The sequence below is a fragment of the Marmota monax genome, unplaced genomic scaffold (genome assembly GCF_021218885.2).
Source record: "Marmota monax isolate L192 unplaced genomic scaffold, Marmota_monax_Labrador192_F-V1.1 WCK01_AAM20220418_F8-fsc00149, whole genome shotgun sequence".
NCBI classification, from domain to species: Eukaryota; Metazoa; Chordata; class Mammalia; order Rodentia; family Sciuridae; genus Marmota; species Marmota monax.
Window position 1 is genome coordinate 2,439,408 of NW_026693170.1, and position 18,876 is coordinate 2,458,283.

Below are 18,876 nucleotides of genomic sequence, written 5' to 3' on the forward strand. Positions count from 1 at the left end.
TAATGGAATATTACTCGGCCATGAAGATTAATGAAATCATGGCATTTGCTGGTAAATGCATGGAACTGGAGACTATCGTGCTAAGTGAAATAAGCCAGTCCCCAGAAACCAAACCATATTCTCTCCGATATGCAGATGCTAATTCACAATAGATGTGTTGGGGAAGAACAGAAGTTCACTGGATTAGACAAAGGGGAATGAAGGGGAGGGGGGATGGGAATGGAAAAGCCCAGTAGAATGAACCAGACATCACTTTCCCAAGTTCATATGTGAACACGACCAGTGAAACTCCACCTCACGTACAACCACGAGAAGGGGAAGCTATGCTCCCTGTGTGTACGATATGAACAAATATAAAAAATAAGTTAAAGGAAAGCCCCCTGGGCTGGGGCTGGGGCTCAGCGGTAGAGTGCTCGCCTGGCACGTGCGAGGCCCTGGGGGCAATGCCCTGCACCATGTCAAGATGAATACGAAATAAAGGTATTGTGTCCAGTCACAACTAAAAAACAATTAAAAAAAAATCCTGGGCACACAGTTAAATAAACTAAGGGTTTATTTAAATAAATTTTATTTATTTATTAAATAAATTTTACTTAAATAAATAAATATATGGAAGTCAATCCTTCCCTCGACTCTCCAGCAGTGTGGACCTCGGCCTGGTCCCTCACTCCTGTCCCTTCTCCCCCACCCTCCTCTGCTCTCTGGGGCTCTCTGGAGGGACTCCAAACCCTGCTGCGTTTCCTCCCACAGACTCGGATCCTAGGGGTTTTTTTTTGTGGTGCTGGGACTCCATCCCAGGGCCTCGGGTGTGCTGGCCACAGGCTGTCCCCTAGCCCTGAGCAACACCCCCGCCTCCCGCAGGCCTTTCACAGTCAACTTTAAAAGTCCCAAGTCTCTTGGGCTGGGCTGGGCTCAGGGGCGAGCGCTGGCCCAGCACGTGTAAGCACCGGGTTCCATACTCAGCACCACGTAAAAATAATAAGGAGCTAGTAAGATGGAGGCATGTGACCATCTACAGAAGTCAAAAATAATAATAAGTTTCTCAGTGTCAGTGCGGCCTGCAGAGCGGCTCTGCGTCCAGGGTGGCATAGCTGCTGGGCACAGGGTCTGACCTTGCTAAAGGTCACCTCCCGGGAATCCTGGCGCGGCTGCAGATGCTGTCCTGGGATCTGGGTGGTGGCTGACAGCCCCCCACAGGCTCGCACTTGTCACTTGCCACTCCAGGTCCTCGTACAAACCTGGGCAGTCTGGTTCTCTTTGGTGACCAGGCTCAGGGCTGCTACTTGTCACCATGGAGATCCAGCTGACACAGACCTTTGGAAGTTCAGTGCCAGAGGCCCACATTCTCTGGCAGCAGGCACATTCGGTGTCCTCTGTGCAGAAAAAGAATAACCCTGCCCAAGGAGAGAGCTGGCCTTTGTCCCCGGCCCCTGCAAGGTCACCTGTGAACCCTTGGAACATCCTGCCTGTCAGTTTGCCTCAGGGCCTGGGCCACTCGGGGAGGGGGGTTTCCAGTAATGGAGTGAGCTACAGCGGGGCCCTTGGTTTGACTATGGAGAGGCTAGAGCAGGGTCAGCCGCATAGAAGGCCAGCAGCGTCCATGTGCTGACCCCGATAAAAAGTCAGGACACGCGGTGGCACACTCCTGTAACCCCAATGGCTCAGGAGGCTGAGGCAGGAGGATCTCAAGTTCAAAGCCAGCCCCAGCAACCTAGCCTTAAGCAACTCAGCGAGGCCCTGTCTCTCAATAAAATATAAAAAAGGGCCGGGACGTGGCTCAGTGCTTAAGTGTCCCTGGATTCAATCCCAGTTCAAAAACAACAATAACAACAATAGAAACAAACAAAAGTCGGGACCCTCCGGTCACTGGTGAGCTTCCCTGGCTCGAGGTCACATCAGTGCTGGGGGCATTCAGTGCTGACCCTGGGAGTCGCCGGAGAGGCAGGAGGAGGAGCCCCCGATGGCTCCCCCAGACCTGCTCGGTGCTGTCCTCTTGGCTGATGGTGACCTGTCGTCGTGAGCTGGCGGCTCTCCTGAGTGAGGCGAGCGGTTTCTTGGAGGCCTGTGGATTCTTCTTGCAAGTGAGGAGCCCAGAAAGAGGCCCTGGGGGCTCCCAACTCGCAGCCGCCCACGGCACCGTGAGGGGACAGGCTGCAGGTGTGCGCGGGGCCGGCCTGGCCTGCTGCAGGGGTCTTCCACCATCGGGTGGGGTCCCACCAGCGAGGCTCCCGGCTAAGCAGTTCTGTCCCTCTGTTCAGTGCTGACACTGTCACCTTGTGCTTTCGGCTGGTCCATCCAGGGGGACCTGGGCGTAGGTGACGTCCTGGAAGGGGGAGCTCAGCGTTAGCCTCGGACACTTTCAGACAACAGGCGGATCTTGGAGCTGAAGGGCAGCGCGCCGCCCACTCCCCTCCCCCTGGAAGCCAGGCCAGTGCTCCCAGGAACAGTCACTGGGGGGCGCAGTGCTGCAGGGACGATCCCCAGCCCCCACCTGAGTCGCAGGGGGCTTCAAACTCTACCGAGACTCCCGCAGCTTGAGGCAATGGGAGGAAAGATCTAGGCCCCCAGTGCCATTCTGTGTGTCCCCTCCTGGAGAAAGTCCTAGCAATTGACCTGTGGTCCCCACAGACCCCCAAACCCTCCTCAGCTGCACCTCCGCACTTACCCCGTTCTCCGAAGGTCTGGGTCGGTCGCGGTGGCCATCTGGAGAAAGAGGAAAATTTCAGGAAGAAAGGACAATGCTGGGGGGCGGGGCTGGGAAGGGGACCTGTGCGGGTGTCTGGGCCCTGGAAATTCAAAGTCCTGCCTTTGCTAGTGATCTGGGGGTGCTCTTTCCCTTAGCGGGGTACACATTTATCAAACATGGATGGTTAAGTGCTCTTTAAGGAGTTAGTCGTCCAGATATTAATTTGATTATAAAAAATAAATGAAAATTTATTTGCATGAGCTCAAATCCCATCTCTGTTCTTTAGGATCTGTGTGACTTTAGACAAATGACTTAACCTTTCTGTGCCTCGGTTTCCTCCATTATCCAACAGGGGTTTATTCAGAAGATTGTATTATTATTCAACAAACAGTAACTATCTTGTACCAGGGGCATTCAAGGTGCTAGGAATTCAACTGTGCATAAGACACAAAAATTCCCCGCTCTGGTAGAATTTTAATAACGATGATGATGATGATGATGATCGTAATAGCAAGGCGTAGCTTACAGCATGTGGATGTTGTGCTAAATGCTGATGGCTACTCCCACTTTACAGTTTAGGAAACTGAGTCACACCATTTGCTCATGGTGAGATTGAGACAGTTGCCATGGTTATGACCTTGAATGACCTTCAAGGACAATGTGTTGCAGGCTTAACCATAGCCCTGGAGCTATGGGAGGTGCTGGGAGACTGGATGGTGGGCCGATGGGAGGACCTTAGGTCACTGGGGGGCATGCCCTCTGAGGGGATGCTGGGCCCTGACTCTTTCCTGGCTCTCTGTTTCCTGGCCACCATGAGCTGGCCGGACCTCCTCTGACCCAGGCTCCCACCAGGACGTGCTGAGCTGCCACCAGCCCAAAGCCACAAGGCTGAGCAACCACAGTCTGAAGCCACAAGCCCAAATAACTGTCCCTCCCTGTGCCTGTCAGGCCTGGGTCACGGAGGGGGCGAGCTGGGCGACATGGTGTGGCATGAGGCCCCCACACAGATACTGGCCCCTCCACTCAGGAAACCCTTCCCTAAGTGCCGGGTGGTGCTGGGGACACAGCTGTGGCCCTGACACTCCCACTGTGCCCTCCTGGGCTCATAGATCACCGGGTTACACACACATACCCACCCGGTGGTGACCCCAATGGCTCCTGCTTCCAATGGGAGCAGACCTTGGTGCACTCTGCGGGGTGGTGGGGTGGTGGAGGGCTTCCTGGAGGTGTGGCCAGGGGGACCCCGAGATTCCCGCCTCCCCCCAGGGAAAAGCTTCCTCCCAGGAGTCCTGCCTCGCTGTGTGACTGCTGACCGGAGACTTCTCCTGTCACAGCAAACACTCCCTCCTCTGTCACACAGGGCTTACGGTGGCACCCTCTTTTCTGGGTGGTTGTGCTATTCACTGAGCTCCTGTGTCAGAACCCTTGGTCCCTAGAAAGTGCTCAGCAAACGCAGCCTTGTGACAACAGAATCCGCAGAAGCGCTTCACAGGAGGAGGGGGGAGGGGGTTCCAGGCAGGGGACAGCCTGGACAAAGTCCCTGTGGTGCCAAGGCACTGGCCTTTGAGAGCCAAGCATCAAGGGGGCCAGTTCCTGCCACCTCCCCCTGGGGTCACTCCTGGGCAAGGCAGGCAGAGAAAAGCTGGTGGGGGCGTGTCACCCCACCCTCCATCACTCTGGCAGGGGCTCCCGTGTCACACGGACTAAAAGCCAAAGTCCTTGCGGTGGCCTTCGAGGCCTTACATGACTGTCCCCCTCCCTAAATATTTGTAAAATGACTCGATGAACTAAGGACGGAGACTCCCTGGTCTTGGGTCCTTGTCTCTAAAATGGGGGACACTCCATGGTGATGGAGGGAGAGGTGCACGCGGTGAGCACCACGCCCAGCACACAGTGGGTGTTCAACTATGGTGACTGGGGGTGCTGGTTCACGGCAGGCAGGTGGGGGTGTGCCCAAGAGGAGGGGACTCACCACGGCCCCTGTGCAGCTTGAAATAAAGGATCCCTGCGACGATGAGGATGACGAAGGCGATGGTGGCAACAACGATGCCGATGATGGCGCCGGGGCTCAGGCGAGACCCCTCTGGGTCTGGCAGGAAGAAAACAGGCCTTAGGTGAGGGAGCTTCTGGGGCGATCCCCCGCCCAGCGCGCGTCCCTCTAGAGCCCGCAGCCCGCGGGCCACTCTGCCCCGCCCAGTGGGTGTGGCTCAGGCGGACTTGGACTCAGCCCTGGCCAATGGGAACGTCTCAAGCTCCCTGGCTGCTGTGATTGGCTCATGTAGGCGGGCTGGGACCTAGGCTGGGCCAATGAGAGCCAGCCCTGGGGTTTTGGTTTAGAGCTCTCAGGGCTGTCTTCCCCCGGGTATACAGGTGGGGGCGAGCTCTTCTAGCTGCTGAGCACCAGCTGGATTCCCTAGGACAGAACCTAAGAGCTGAAAGGAACGGAGATGCGAGAGGACAGGAAACTTCCTGGGCTCCATAGCTGGGGCGCCCAGATCCAACTGCACTTGAAAGCAAATTCTCAATAAAGTCTTCTACTTCTTCTTTTTGCTCGGATTATTTTGAGTCATGCTTTTCTGTCAATTGCGATGGATGCAGTTCTTCCCCACCTACTTAGAAAGGCTTTTCTGAGTCCCTGGGGGAAGAGGCATCGCACAACTGGCCCAGCCTGAGTGGGTGGAGGGAGCGCGTCCAGGTGGCTGCACTATGGTCTGGTGGCACATAGCAGGTCCACTAGCTAGGTGTGGGGGTGCACCCCGGTAATCCCAACGGCCTGGGAGGTTGAGGCAGGAGGATCACTAGTTTGAGGCCAGCCTCCCCAACTTAGCAAGGCCCTAACTAACTTAGTGAGACCCTGTCTCAAAATAAAAAATCAAAAGGGCTGGGGATGGGGCTCTGGGGTTAAGTGCCCCTGGATTCAATCCCTGGTGCCCAAAAAAGAAAAAAAGAAAAAGTAAAGCTGACCCTGCTGGTCCTCTCACGAGAGGGCTCAGAGGAAGCCTGGCATCAGAGCATCCTGGGGCTGAAGGTCTCCAAGGAGCACCTCACCTTTGACTAGGATGGTCTGTTCCTTCTGACTTGTCCCTAGAGCGTTGGTGACGCGGCAGATGAAGGTCATGTTGATCGCTTGGTTGGTGGAGATCAGGAGCTGGGTGCCCTGGGCCACAGCAAAGGATGGCAGGGGACCTGTGGTCCTGGGGGAGACAGATGGGTAAGGACGGGGCTCTGCTGGAGCCCTAGGGACACTGCCACCCAGCACGCAGTGTGTGCCAGGGACATGGACACCATCACGCCATCTATGACATGGGTCGAGAGCAACTCTGGAGTCCCGGGGCTCTTCTCCTCCTTCACACCCACATCCAACACCGGAAAATCCTGTCGCCCCACCTTCAAAACCTGTCCATCATCCACGCGCTCCTGGGGCCCCCCTAGCCACCACCCTGGTCCAGTCTTTGGCCCTCCAGTTTCTGCTTTCGCCTGTTCCCCAAATGACCACCAGAGGGCGTCAGCGAGCCCGACCTCAGCTCCTTCCCCTCCTGGATTCAGAACCCTGCCCTGGCTGGTCCCTGCCACCCTCATGACCTGCGCCCTCCTACCCCAGCCTTCTGCCCACACTGTCTATGAGTCTTCCCATTGCTCCTGCGTCTATCCACGGTGGCCTCCTGGTTGTCCTTTGCAGATGCAGGCCCAGGGGCAGAAACGTGTTTGCATACACTGTTCCTCTGCCTGCAATGCTCTTCCAGGTACCTCACCCTCACCTCCTTCAGGCCTCTGCCCAGATGTCACCTCCACAACAACGTCCTCGGCCACCCTGTTTAAACTGCAACGACCCTCCTCTTTTCCATCCCCCTCCTCTGTTTTATCTTTGTCACGACATTTATCAATATCGGACCTGCTATGTGCTTTACGACTCCATCCTGCCTATTTCCCCTCCCTCGGTGCCCCACGAGGGGAAGGAATCTGCTCCGTCTTATTTACTGCAGTAGGTTGGCCCATGGCCCCGAACGCAGGAAATAGCGGAGCACCTTGGTTTAATGGACAGAGGTGGAGGAGGTGACGTTTTGGGCTCTGCAGAGCTGGATGTAAATCCAGCCATCAGATTTGAGACCCCGAATTGTGGTGCCTGGAGCCAGGATGTCAAAGGTGGCACCTGTCACCGCCAACTGAAAATCCTGGTGGTGCGTGCCTATAATCCCAGTGGCTTGGGAGGCTGAGGCAGGAGGATCCCAAGTTCAAAGCCAGCCTCAGCTACTTAGTGAGGCCCTAAAAGCAACTCAGCTACTCAGTGAAACTCTGTCTCTAAAATTAAAAACAATAACAAATCAAAAACCAAACAAGGCTGGGGAGGTGGCTCAGTGATTAAATGCCCCCGAGTTCAATCCCCGGAACAAAGACAGAAAGAAAATCCTGATGACAGTTTTCCCACTGATGATTGGTAAATGTCTGTGACTTTCTGTGAAAGTGGGAGGCTTAGTACAGGTACCACTGTGACATCTGCACAGCGGACCATGGAGAATGATCCCCGTGTCCCACCTTAGGGCTAGTTGATCATAATGGCAGGCCCTGGGATGGAATCCCAGCAAGATTCCAAAAGGGACTGAGGTGCTTTGAAATACAAGGACAGGAAGGGCTGGCGGGCAGACCTGGGATAAGACCCTCAGTACGGTGTCAGCGAGAGAATCCACTGGGTGGACTTTGGAGTGTTGACTGGGAAATTTTTATGACTGTATGTTTGAAAAATCCCCTAATAAAGATGTTAGGGAAAATGGGGTTGTGGAACTACGTGCTTTGGCACGGAAAGGTGTTCAGAGAACAGGAAGTTTCAAAATCACGCAAGCAACGGAAAGCCAGCTTTTGTTTAGAAATAGAGAAAAAGAGAGGAAGGATAAATAACAAAAGGTAATAGCAGATACTTCTGGAGGTGACTGGCTTCACATGACTATAGGCACTATTTTCTTCTTTTCACTCCTAAATATTGTCTGAAGAAAAAGGCTCAATAACAACAATGTAAAGCAATTTATCCTTTGGGGCTGGGGGTGTAGCTCAGTGGAAGATCATTTGCTTAGCATCTTTGAGGCCCCGATTCACCCCCAGCGCCAAAATGAATAAAGAAATCAACTATACCTTTTTCTTTTCTTTTTGTTTCTTTCTTCCCTTTATTTTATTTTGAGACAGGGTCTTGCTAAGTTGCCGAGGCTGACCTCACAATTGCAATCCTCCTGCCTCAGCCTCCTGAGTCACTGGGATGACAGGAATGAGCCCCTCTGCCTTTTTCCCCAATCTCAACCTTGGTGTGACTTTGGGGAATCTTATGGTTGGGAGCCTCAACTTTCTCACGCAGCCTGTGGAGGTGACTAAGTGGCTTCACAGGGTGATAGGGAAGTGGCATTGCCCAGGGGTTGGTGGGACTGAGTGGGAAGCCAGACACAGACTCTGGACTGTGGTTGATTTTTCTTTGGCTTAGCTTTGGTTTGGGGTGCCAGGGTCCAGGCCCAGCCCCCTCCCCCAGACCCAGGTCTCCATCCGCTCGACTCACGTGTTCCAGGCGTAGTCTGTGGGCTCTGGGTTGCTGCGTGCCTCACAGTTCAAGGTGACCTCATCTTGGCCCACGTACCAGTTGTCGTCATAGCCAGAGATGGTAACCTCAGGGGGGTCTGGGGGAGATGGACACAGGCTGAGTCGGGCGCTTTCCTGGGGTGTGAAGGTGCACTGTGTCCCCTCCCGGCAGGAGAAGGCCTCCGTGGAGTGCGGAGCTGCCCAAGGTGGAGAGGCCTGTGGGGGGACTCCAGGGCGGGGGACTCCTTCCGAGGGCAGAGTGTGGGTGGCCCTGTCAGGGGGGGGTGTGGAGGGGGCTTCGGGGCCCAGCTCCCTGCCAACATCCCTGTGACACGTCCCTGCCTGCCCTGGGTGTCCTGGGAGCAGAAGCCTCCCGTCACCTGTAGCCCACAGGAGCACGTTCAAGGTTCTGACAAGTCCTGCAGACAGAGTCCTGGCTGAGCCTGCATCAGTCCAGAAATGTCACCGGCCCCCCATTGTCCAGCTACGTTGGGAGGCTAAGGCAGAAAGGATGCAAGTTCAAGGCCATCCTGGGCAATTTAGTGAGAGGCCGTCTCCAAATAAAAAATAAACAGGGCTGGGGCGTGGCTCAGTAGTGGGGAGCCCTGCGTTCAGTCCCCAGGACCATTTATTTTTCTTTTAAGGAGGTGGCTTGTCCAAACTTTAAAGTCATATAGTAGCTCGTGCCCTCCTGCCATCGGATGGGGCTGCCCGTGTGGACATATTTTTGGGGTGTCAATGATGTCAATGCTGGGGGGGGTAGAGGAAGTGACACTGTGTAGGAGACCCAGGCTGTGGGGGCTGTGGGCTCAGAACACAAGGAAGCCGTGTGGCAATGCAGGGGGTTGGGCAGCCCAGGGAGCAGGCAGTGTAGACAGCACTGGGCAGAGGGCAGCGTAGGCTACACTGGAAGAATCATGTCGATGCTGCTCAGGGAGCCCGGGTAAAAAACTCAGGGCAAACTGATCTAACCCAGGGGAGCCGGTGGCTCAGCAGCATTGGTATAGACCATGTCAGGAGTCAGCGTAGACAACGGGAAGCTGGGTAGAAAATGCATAAGGAGGGCCGGGCATGGTGGTGCACGCCTGTAATCCCAGAGGCTTGGGAGGCTGGGGCAGGAGGATTGCAAGTTTGAGGCCAGCCTCAGCAACTTGGTGAGGCCCTAAGCAATTGAGAGAGACCTTTTCTCAAAATAAAAAATATAAAGGGCAGAGGGTGTAGCTCAATGGTAGAGCATCGCTGGTACCAAAAAAATAAAGAAAATGGACAGGCACTGATATAGACAAGGGGGACAGCCGTGTGGACACTGGGGAAGGCCAGTGTAGACAGTTGCCCCAGGGAAGCAGGTTGCAGGCAAGGTGTGGGGCCGTGTAGACCGTGCTGAAGGGAGTTGTGTAGACTGGGTGGGGCGTCAGTGTGGGCAGTGGCTGTCCTGTGGGGTTGGGCGGTGCTATCGTGGCTCAGTGGGGCCAATGTGACGATGGAGACTTTGCCCTTGATCACACGTGGGCACACTCACAGGGCACAGCCAAGGTCACCAGCAGCACGGCAGGCTCCTCCTGGCTCTCGTGCTCCACCCTGCAGGTGACGTTCCTGCCATCTGCCTGGCTGGAGGGCACCAGTGTGAAGACGCTGTTGACGGTGTACGTGCCCGGCAGGGGTCCTGGCTCCACGGTGCTGTTGGCTGAGCCATTCAGGAACGGGGACCAGGTGACTTTGGCGGGTGGGCGCCCCCCTTTGGAGCTGCAGCGGGCCACGGGCACAGGTTTCCAGGTGGATGGCCTCAGTGGGACCTCCTGGGCCTCTGCTGTGTTCCAGGGCTTGGCTGGGGGGAGAAGCAACAGGGCGGGTCACCTCCTGCCTGAGGTCATTCCCAAACCCCTCAGCAGCAGCCGGTGTCTATTTAAGGATCCAGGATGGTCAGGTCAGATCCCAGCTCTGTCCCTGAGCAGCTCGGTGGCCTTTATTTGTCAACTGGGGATAACTAAGGGTCACAGGGAATGAGAAGGCGGGCAGGCAAAGCTCTTGGCACATAAATGCTCAATGGTGGGTGGTAATGACCAAGGCCACCCTGCCCTGCCCCACCCTGGGGTACAAACAGATGTTCCCCAGACAGTGATGATCCGCAGTGGGATGGGGGACCCAGAGGGGACATCAGAGGAAGATGTTGCAGAAGAGAGGAGGCCTGAGCCCTGAAAGTCCAGAGGGGAAGTGACCCACCCAAGGTCACTGAGCTGGGCTTCCTGGCAAGGTCCGCCTGGTTCCAGAACCCTGTTGACCAGATCTGAAGGGCTATTGTGGTGGTTCCCTAGCCGGGGGCTTCCCTGGGTTGCTTCCTGTCACGACCTGGGTCATTACTCACTGAAGACTTTTTCCTTGGGTGACTCATGGATTCAGTTTCCCCCCCAGCCTAAATCTAACACTCGGAATCCCAGGAATCCCAGCCTGGGGGACCCCAAGAGGAGTCATCAGTATTGCTATTGTCTGCAGGGCACGTTCCAAGCAGGTGATGAAAATTTCATGACTCATTGGAAGGGCTAGGAAAAACTGGGGCCTGGGGACTTCTGTTCAAGTTCCAAGAGGAAAACTAGTCAACCACCCCCACCCTCCCACCCCCCGCTCAGGAAACCGTCCCCAGGGCCCCACCTGCAGTCGGGGTGGGGGTGGGGGGGTGGGCAACCAGCGGTCCCCTGCGGGACCGGCAGTCGCTGCCTCCCAACTGTCTCAGTTTCAACTTTTCCTTCTTCTCTAAACACGGGAGCAACGGCTGACATCTAGTGAGGAGCTCCCAGGAGCGGGGACAAGTCCCCAAGCGTCCCCTTGCAAAGCTTCACCTGGCTAAACTCAGGCGACCCCAGGACACCTTTCTGAGTGTGGCGCTGTTTACAGGAGTTTTGCATTTTCCTCCCAGTCCCCAAGATCGGTCCCTGCAGGGTCCCCGCTCCACCTCGCCCCGCCCCCGCCAGGGCCCCGCCCACTCCGTCCCCAGGAGCGGCCGGTGGAGCCCGGGCGTCCCGCCACCTCGCCGCCCGCCTCGGGTCCCCTCCGCTCACCGAGCACTCGGAGCCAGGTCCACGCGATCCCGCTGCCCATGGGGAAGGTGGCGAACTGGCAGGAGTAGTTGGCCTGGTCCTCGGCGCGCAGCTCGGACACCCTGAGCGAGGCGTCCAGCAGATCCGCGCTCGCGAACCTGATCCGCTCCGGCTCCGCCAGGCTGGGGCCCCGCGTCGGGTGGCGGACCGCCACTTTGTGGAGGCCTCCTTCTGAGTCTTGCCGCATCCACGTCACTTGGGTCACCTGCGCATTGGGCTCCAGAGGCTGCAGGTGGCAGGGCAGTAACAGAGAGCCGTTCAGGAGGCCGCTCACCTGAGCAGGTGCCTGGACCACGACAGTCCCCGTTCCTGCAGGGAAACCGAGAGCACCTTTATAAATGGGGACACTGGCCCAGAGGTCTGCTCCCTCTCACCGCCGGGCCAGCGGGAATTGGAACCTGGGCTGTCTGTAGTAAGGCGCCAGATCCTATAGGAAAATCTTCTCTGTGCCCGCCCAGCACACAGTAGGTCCTCAGCATGTGCTGGCCCTTGCCGACATTAGTAAACATAACGCTATGGATTCTTCTTAATAATAATAAGGTCAGTGCTGGCTCAGAGGGCTGGGGGAGCAGGAGGGGACAGGAGGCAAGGGAACAGATGTGGGGCCCTTGTGCAGGTGGATTCAGGCCTCTGAGCCTCAGTTTCCTCATCTGTAAAATGGGTGCTATCGTTTGGATCTCAGGACTCCCTCAAAGGTCCATGTGGTCAAGGCTGGGACCCTTTAAGAGGTGAGGCTTAGTGGGAGGGCTTTAGGTCATTGGGGGTGTGCCCTTGAAGGCCATGGTGGGACTTTAGTCTCTTTTTTCCTCCCCAACTGGAGTTTAGCTCCACTACTCGCTCCTGCTATTATATGCTGCCTTGTCACCAGCCCCAAACCAACTAATCAGTGATTGAAACTTCCAGAACTGTGAGCCAAATAAACCTTTGCTCTTTAGAAGGTGATAATCTCTCCAGGTAGGTGGCACACACAGGTGGCTCAGAAGGCTGAGGCAGGAGGATCACAAGTTCAAAGTCAGTCTCAACAACTTAGGGAAGCCCTAAGCAACTCAGTGAGACTGACTCTAAATCAAGTACCAAAAAAGGGCTGGGGACGTGGTTCAGTAGTTAAATGCCCCTGGGTTCAATCCCTGGTAACAACCTTCCCCCCCAAAAAAGAGTTAAATTTCAATAGCACAGTAGCATCTTCCCCTAGAGCAACCTGCACCCCAAAAACTTCTGGAACCTCACAGCTATTCAAGGCAAGATAATGTCAGATTGACACCCCTCAAAGACCCCCACCAGGCACAGAAGAAACATATCAATGAAATGAAGCAAGATCATGTCAATAAAGCCCAGACTGTCTCAAAAAAAAAAAAAAAAAAAAAAAGATTATCTCAGGCATTTTTTTTTTTCCCCAGTGACTGAAGGGGTCTGGGACGGATGGCGACTCTGCTCTTGACTTGCTGTGCAGCTCTGGGTCGGTGACTCTCCTTCCTGGCAGGACTATTGTGGGGGATGAAATTGGGCGAGGTGGCCTCTGCTGAAGCTTCCTCCAACCCTCTCCAGAGCCCTGTGTGAATCACACTAGAATTTTCGTCCCTTTAAGAGAGGGGAAAGCCGGGCTGGGAGGGTGAAGTCACTTCCTGGGGTTAGACACGGGCAGAGGCTGGGCTGGGAGCGGGTCGGTGGGCTCCACCCTGCACCCAGACCATCCTGGCGCTGGGGCGGGCGGCGAAATCCTCGCAAAACCCGCCTTGCCAGGGAAGGCCCTCCCCGCCCCCGCGGCCACCACTCAGCAAGTTCACTTTCCCACGGTCACACAGGTATTAGATCCCAGCCGCTGAGGTCTGAACCCAAGCGGACTGACTGAGAGCTGCGGCGCCAGCACCCGGCACCCTCCCCGACACACAGCAGGTGCTCAATAAACAAGTGCGGAGAGAGTGCCCCGATTCTATGAATGAATGAATCCCTGACTGGCCAGGGTCCCGGGGCCAGCGCCGGTGCCGCCGTCTCCCAGGTCAGCCCTCTCGGTGGTCCTGGCCGCTGGCTGGCCCGGGCGTGGCGATCGGGAGCCGGAGGTCACCGCCGTGAGTCATCCTCCTTTCCCGGAGTCGGACCCCGGTTTCGGGAATCTCTGAACTCCACCGGGCCCCTGTCAGGGCGGCTCAGAGGGGGGTCCTGCGGGGGTCCCTATTCCTTCCAGCCCCGGGGCGGAGGAGGTTGCGTGGCAGAGGGTCGGTGCCTGCAGCCTTCGGAGGCCCAAGAGGCAGAGAGCTGCGGGGAGCGGGGCGGGGGCTGGGTCGGGACCGCGAGCCGCGCAGAGGTCACTCACCGGCTCCCCAGGTCGCCCAGGACAGCGCCAGCAGCGCCAGCAGCGCCGGGGGTGAGACCATGTTGGTTCCTCGGTGTCGCAGGCCCAGAGCGCCGCTGCGATCTGCGGGTTGGACTCTGGCTGCTCCTCCGCGGACGTCCGAGGTAGCGACTGGGACGAGTCCAGCGTCGGAATGCCCTAGGCACCGCCCACCCGAGGCGCCAGCTGCGGAAGGGCACGTCCCACTTCTCCGGTGCCCGGCGCCGCCGCGGGAAGGCGCGTCCTCTGCGCAGGCGTGAGCCACCTGGAACTCGTGACAGCCCTGGAGGTGGGCGCTGGTCCCACGACGCTTTCGTTGGGAGGACGTCCATCTTACAGGGGAGGAAATCGGGGCAGGCAGAGACAGACGGCGATTTCCTTTTTTCCCTTTTTTGGTACCGCGGATTGAACCCAGGGGCGCTTAAGACTGAGCCCCCATCCTTAGCCCTTTTCTATATTTTATTTAGACACAGGAGCTCACTGAGTTGCTTAGGGCCTCGCTAAGTTGCTGAGGCTGGCTTTGAACTCGGGATCCTCCTCCCTCAGCCTCCCGAAGCGCCGGGATCACAGGCGTGCACCACTGCACCTGGCAGATTCAGCAGTTTTCTAAAAAGTCTCGGCTGCTCAGTGGCAGAGCTGAAATTGGAACCCGTAACTGGGACAGATCCGAGCTCTAAATCGCCCCTGATCTTCCACTCATCGGGGACCCACGGGCTGGGGAATTAATTAGGCAGATCTGGGCACAAACGCACAAATCGGTTCTCTTGGGCCTCAGTTTTCTCATTTTGAAATGGAGCATGGTGATGGTGCTTCACAACCACTTGTAAGGCTTGGGCAGGAAGCTGCCTGGCCGGATTCCTGGCCTGGAGTACTCCAGCAGCCACAGCAGCAGCAGAGACAATGGTTAACATTGTTGCTTTACAGCTGTCGGCAGGAAGCTCCTATTTAGCACAAGTGAAGCTCTGTGTTCAACCCAGCACCAAATAAAATACCGACCATGCTCACCAGAGAGGTGGCTCGTTTGTTCTTCATCCAGCCTTAAGTCATTGAGCCAGCCATTATCCCCGGCACTGGGGGGGCGGCACAGCAGAAAATAATACAGAGAAGAAGTTCTGCCTTCCTGAAGCCCCAGCCTAGTGGACAGAAATGGATCAGAAAGGTAACAGTTCCACCAAAGCCCTCAGGTCCCAAGGCCATAAAGATTATGGAGCCACAGAGCCAGGTAGGGGGCTGGGCAGGCAGGGAGGGGGGGAATCAGAGGCAGGGACTAGGAGATGGGGGAGGGAGAGAGGGAGATAGATGACACAGAGGATGAAGACCAGAGAAAGGACAGAGAGACCAAGAGAGAGGTGAGGAGAGCAGCACCCGGCAGAGAGAGACAGACCCAGAGAGCCTGAGAGGTTTCCTGGTCCCCAGGGGTGTCTGTCTTGGCCAGAGTCCCCATAAGTCCCAAGCAGGTCTGGTCCTCTTTTGCAACATCCCTATGTCATTCTTGAAGATTCCTCTTTTGAGTTTTGTTTACTTTGGGGGATTTGGTCCCTGGACACCCTCTGCCTTGGTTTTGATGCCCACGGGTGGCCTGAGTCCGTGGACCTGGCCGGGCAGCTCTCAGCCTGACACACCCGGGTGAATTTCTGGATGGAATCACAGAGGCGGGTCTTGGAAATCTCTGAATTTTCTAACGTCCTTGTTCTGCTGAGATATTGCCAAATCGGGAAAGTGTGGCCGCTGTGTTCCTCTTCTGGAGCGTGCTGTCACTGTCTGGGGTTACCCCAGCTCCCAGGTTCCCTGCTATGGTGGCTCTGCCTCTCCCGGAGCTCTGGGGGGTCAGAGGCTGTCCCTCGCCTGTTGATGTTTGGGCTCCACGTTTGAGGCCCCCTCACCTCATGCTCTGTCGCTTCCCTTTGTGTATCTGTTTCTTGGTGACAGGAATGGGGTCTCGGCCCTAAAATAGACCACTGAAGCTTTGGTCTCTTAGTCCCAGAAGCTCAGAAATGGGTGCATGTCAGGGTTAAGGGTCAGGAATGGGGTGGAGGTTGAGAAGGAGTCAGAGCGGAGGTCAAGAAATGGGAGGGTCTCAGGGAGGGGGCTAGGATTTGGTAGCCGATGTTCCTGAGTAAAATGAACAAACAAATTGGGTCAGCAAATAGCCGAGAAGGTCAAAGGCCCATGTTGTCAGAATGGCTATATTAAATGTCTTACTTTGGGTCTGGTTGAGTGTGGGAGGGGAATCAGTGGAAGGAGATTGCTGCCTGGTGGGAGGGGCATTTTGAGAGGAGGAAGCTGAGCGGCTCCCCCGGCAACCTCTCCCCACCTCTGAGCCCGAGGGGTGATTAGGGAATCATTGAAATGACCCTCCTTTGGCTCCCACAGCTCTGTGGATTCCTCCAGCCTGGGTCTTTTGTTGCTTGCCTTCATCTGGTCAACACAGATTTATTGAACACCTACTATGTATTGGGATCTATCCCAGGTGCTGAAGACACCACAGGAGTATGTCCCTGCCCCGCTGGAGGTCCCATGCTGGGGTGGGAGGTAGAGAGAGAGAGAAAGATAAGATAGACTGGTGCTTTGTTGGAACCTGGTAAAGGCCACTGAGAAAAATAAGACAGGGTGAGCAGACAAGGGAGGATTCCATCAAATAAATGCCTCTGAGAACCAGGATTCTGTCTGGTCATCAGCTCAACAACCCCGGCAGCCCGGCATGGGGAACGACCCCTTAGGCAGGCCTGGTGGAGGAGGTGAGTGGTGAAGGGCACCTCATCACCTGGCTCCAGAGGAATTAGAACCAGTTTTCAAGGTTATGGAATTAAGACAACAGAAAGTTGAGGATTCAGCTCAGCCTTCAAAGGCTGTGTGACCAGCAGAGACGGCAGGAAGCCAGAGCCCAGAAATGCAGGGCCATTAAAATCAAACCCATGAGGCAGGACAATGGTCTGCCCTGTTCTGAAATTATTTTATGACCTTTCCCAGATGATAAGGGGCAATTTCCAGGTGGTCAGTGTTGGGAAAAGTGTAAACGGCAGCCATACCCCAGAGAAAAACCCCAACATGGCGCCTAAGCACCTCTTCTTCCTACCTTCTTCTTTTCTGCAGTGGTGCGAGAAGTTCCTGCCCGTGTGAACTCTCCCGGCGGCGCCAATTTCAAATCTCGCTGGCGGGGAACCTTAGCCCCAATGAGAACTAATTCCTGGGCTCCGGAGCTGATATCTGAAAGAACTTGCCAATAAACGGGTGGCCTGCCATTTATCTAAGCCCTACCATCTCCCCCTTAGTTCTATATAAGCACACAGCTTTTTGCAATAAAATTGGAATTCTCCCGGCGAAGTGTCTTTGCGTGGGGAATTCTTTCAGTCAGTAGCAAGCACCATGAGTAAGACCTTCATTCGCCAAAGTAGCCTAGAGATTCATGGACTTTTTCAGCTTAATAAAAATTGCACCTTGAGTCACAGAATAATGAGCCTGCCTCCCTCCATCAGGCCTGAAGAGCTCAGGTGCAGCCCAAACCCCACTCCTTCCTGTGATGGCGTCAACAGACCCCATCGTCTCTCCTACCTGTACATGCTGTGGAAGCTGCACACTTTTGTCCCTTGTTTGAATCAGCCTGGGATTGCTGTCCCCCAAGCACTGCCTCCTTTGTGCCTGAACATTAGAGTCTTGTTCCTGTGCCATGGTGCCTCTGTCTGAATCTTCTGAGACCATAAGGACCCGCAGAGTTTCCCCCCCAGTACTGGGGACTGAACCCAGGAAGTGCTTTACCACTGAGACACATCCCCAGCCCTTTTTATTTTTTATTTTGAGACAGGGTCTGGCTAAATTGCTTAGGGCCTCGCTAAGTTGCAGAGACTGACCTCGAACTTGGCGTCCTCCTGCCTCAGCCTCTGGAGCGGCTGGGATTACAGGAGTTCACTGCCACCCCAGCTCGGGGACACTTCCTCTGTGGTTACCCAACATTTTAAACTCTCCTCTTCATGTCCTCCCTTCAAGGCGGAAGTCCCCAAACTCACAGCTCTAGTGTTTCCTGTAGCAAGCGGCCTGGCTGTGGACTAGGTCTCACCAATCAGCTTGCCTCTGGAGATGACAGTGCCAACTGGTAGCCTGGCAAGGGAATGACCTCTTAGGCAGGCCTGGTGGAGGGAGTGAGGGGTGAAGGGCACCTCATCACCTGGCTCCACAGGGAGTCCAGTCACACCTCGTCCATGGGGAACCCTGCATGTGCAACATGGTGGCCCTGTGTCTGGTCCACTGGGATGGGGTTGGGGACAATCCAGTCCAGGACAGCCTCGGGGAGCTGGAAGTTCCCCCTGCGGAGCACCGTCCTGTTCTCTGGTTGTCCCGGGGGGTTCTGCAGGTGACCTGTTAGCTCTCCTGCCTCCATCCTTCAGTGCTCTCTATTGCATATAGCCAAGAGTGGGTGGTGGAAGATTCCGGAAGGCCACACCACGGTGGGGTCAGGGAAGGTTTGTGGTTCCCAGTGATCTGCTGCTCTCCCTGCAGGAGGAGGTCACTGCTCCACCCCCCCACGGACAGCAAGCACCGTCATGTGACTTGCTTAGGCAACAGAATGTGAGCTAAAGTGAGGTCAGCTGATTCCCAGCAGAAGTTCTGAGCCTGAGAAGTTCTTGCTTCATCCATGGTTCTTCTTCAGTCACAATAACTGCCTGTCCCAGAGGGTGTTGCTCCTTCGGCCATGATCCCAGATGATGTCACATGGAAAAGACCCCCGGCCGACCTGCAGTGCACATGAAACGTGAGAGAGGAACTGATCATGTGAGCCCCAGAGATGCTGGGCTTGTTTGTTACTGCAGCAAGATCTAGCAGAAGCTGACATCGAAAAAATCATCACCGAGCCACACCCACAGCCTTTTTTTTTATCTTTCTTCTTGAGACAGGGTCTTGCTAAGTTCCTGAGGCTGGCCTCTGTGGGGTCAGCAGGCTTCCCTTCCCCTCCCCTTCCATGGCGGCTGTAGGGGGGGGGACTTTCCACCTGAACAAGGAGACCCGAAATGGCCAGGGCCAGCCTGCTGTCGGCAGCTGCAGGTTAGATGGCCAAGGCCCTCCCCCTCCAGCTTCCCTTATGAGCATGGTTTCTGCCTTTCCCGGCCGACGTCCCCGGCCCTCACCCTTTTGGGGACCGGTGACCCTTGCCCGGGAGCGTCCCCAATAAACCTTCTTTTGGGGCCTCCTCTTGTTCTGTGGTCCTGATTTCGCGCCCT

At 55.9% G+C, this 18,876-nt stretch overlaps 1 protein-coding gene and 1 long non-coding RNA gene across 3 annotated transcripts; one reads left to right on the forward strand and one right to left on the reverse strand.

The window, feature by feature from the left end:
- Window positions 1-535: 535 nt before the first annotated feature.
- Window positions 536-13,898, reverse strand: LOC124100203 (poliovirus receptor). Of its 2 annotated transcripts, none has more exons than XM_046455605.2 (8): window positions 13,646-13,898; window positions 11,296-11,560; window positions 9,762-10,067; window positions 8,223-8,340; window positions 5,735-5,880; window positions 4,659-4,775; window positions 2,666-2,703; window positions 536-2,323 (listed from the first exon to the last, which is right to left on the reverse strand). In XM_046455605.2, exons 2-8 carry the CDS (start codon window positions 11,519-11,521, stop codon window positions 2,270-2,272), a joined length of 1,005 nt encoding a protein of 334 aa, XP_046311561.1. In that variant the 5' UTR covers window positions 11,522-11,560; window positions 13,646-13,898; the 3' UTR covers window positions 536-2,269. The 2 variants fall into 2 exon arrangements, with proteins under 2 accessions (XP_046311561.1, XP_046311560.1); XM_046455604.2 differs by having other exon boundaries at window positions 11,296-11,643; window positions 13,646-13,897.
- LOC131424603 (uncharacterized) lies at window positions 13,757-16,987 on the forward strand. Its single transcript, XR_009227913.1, has 2 exons — window positions 13,757-14,822; window positions 16,757-16,987. It is a non-coding gene; the product is annotated as an uncharacterized LOC131424603 (long non-coding RNA).
- Window positions 16,988-18,876: the final 1,889 nt, after the last annotated feature.

What these genes read in the sequence shown, in the direction of transcription:
- LOC124100203 (XM_046455604.2), bottom strand. Translation starts at nt 13,706, where the DNA reads ATGGTCTCACCCCCGGCGCTGCTGGCGCTGCTGGCGCTGTCCTGGGCG. An exon ending in GACCTGGCTCCGAGTGCTCG is followed by an intron (nt 10,068 to 11,295) that starts GTGAGCGGAGGG and finishes TTCTCCCCCCAG; the next exon opens with CCAAGCCCTGGAACACAGCA. An exon ending in ACAGACTACGCCTGGAACAC is followed by an intron (nt 5,881 to 8,222) that starts GTGAGTCGAGCG and finishes TGTCTCCCCCAG; the next exon opens with GACCACAGGTCCCCTGCCAT.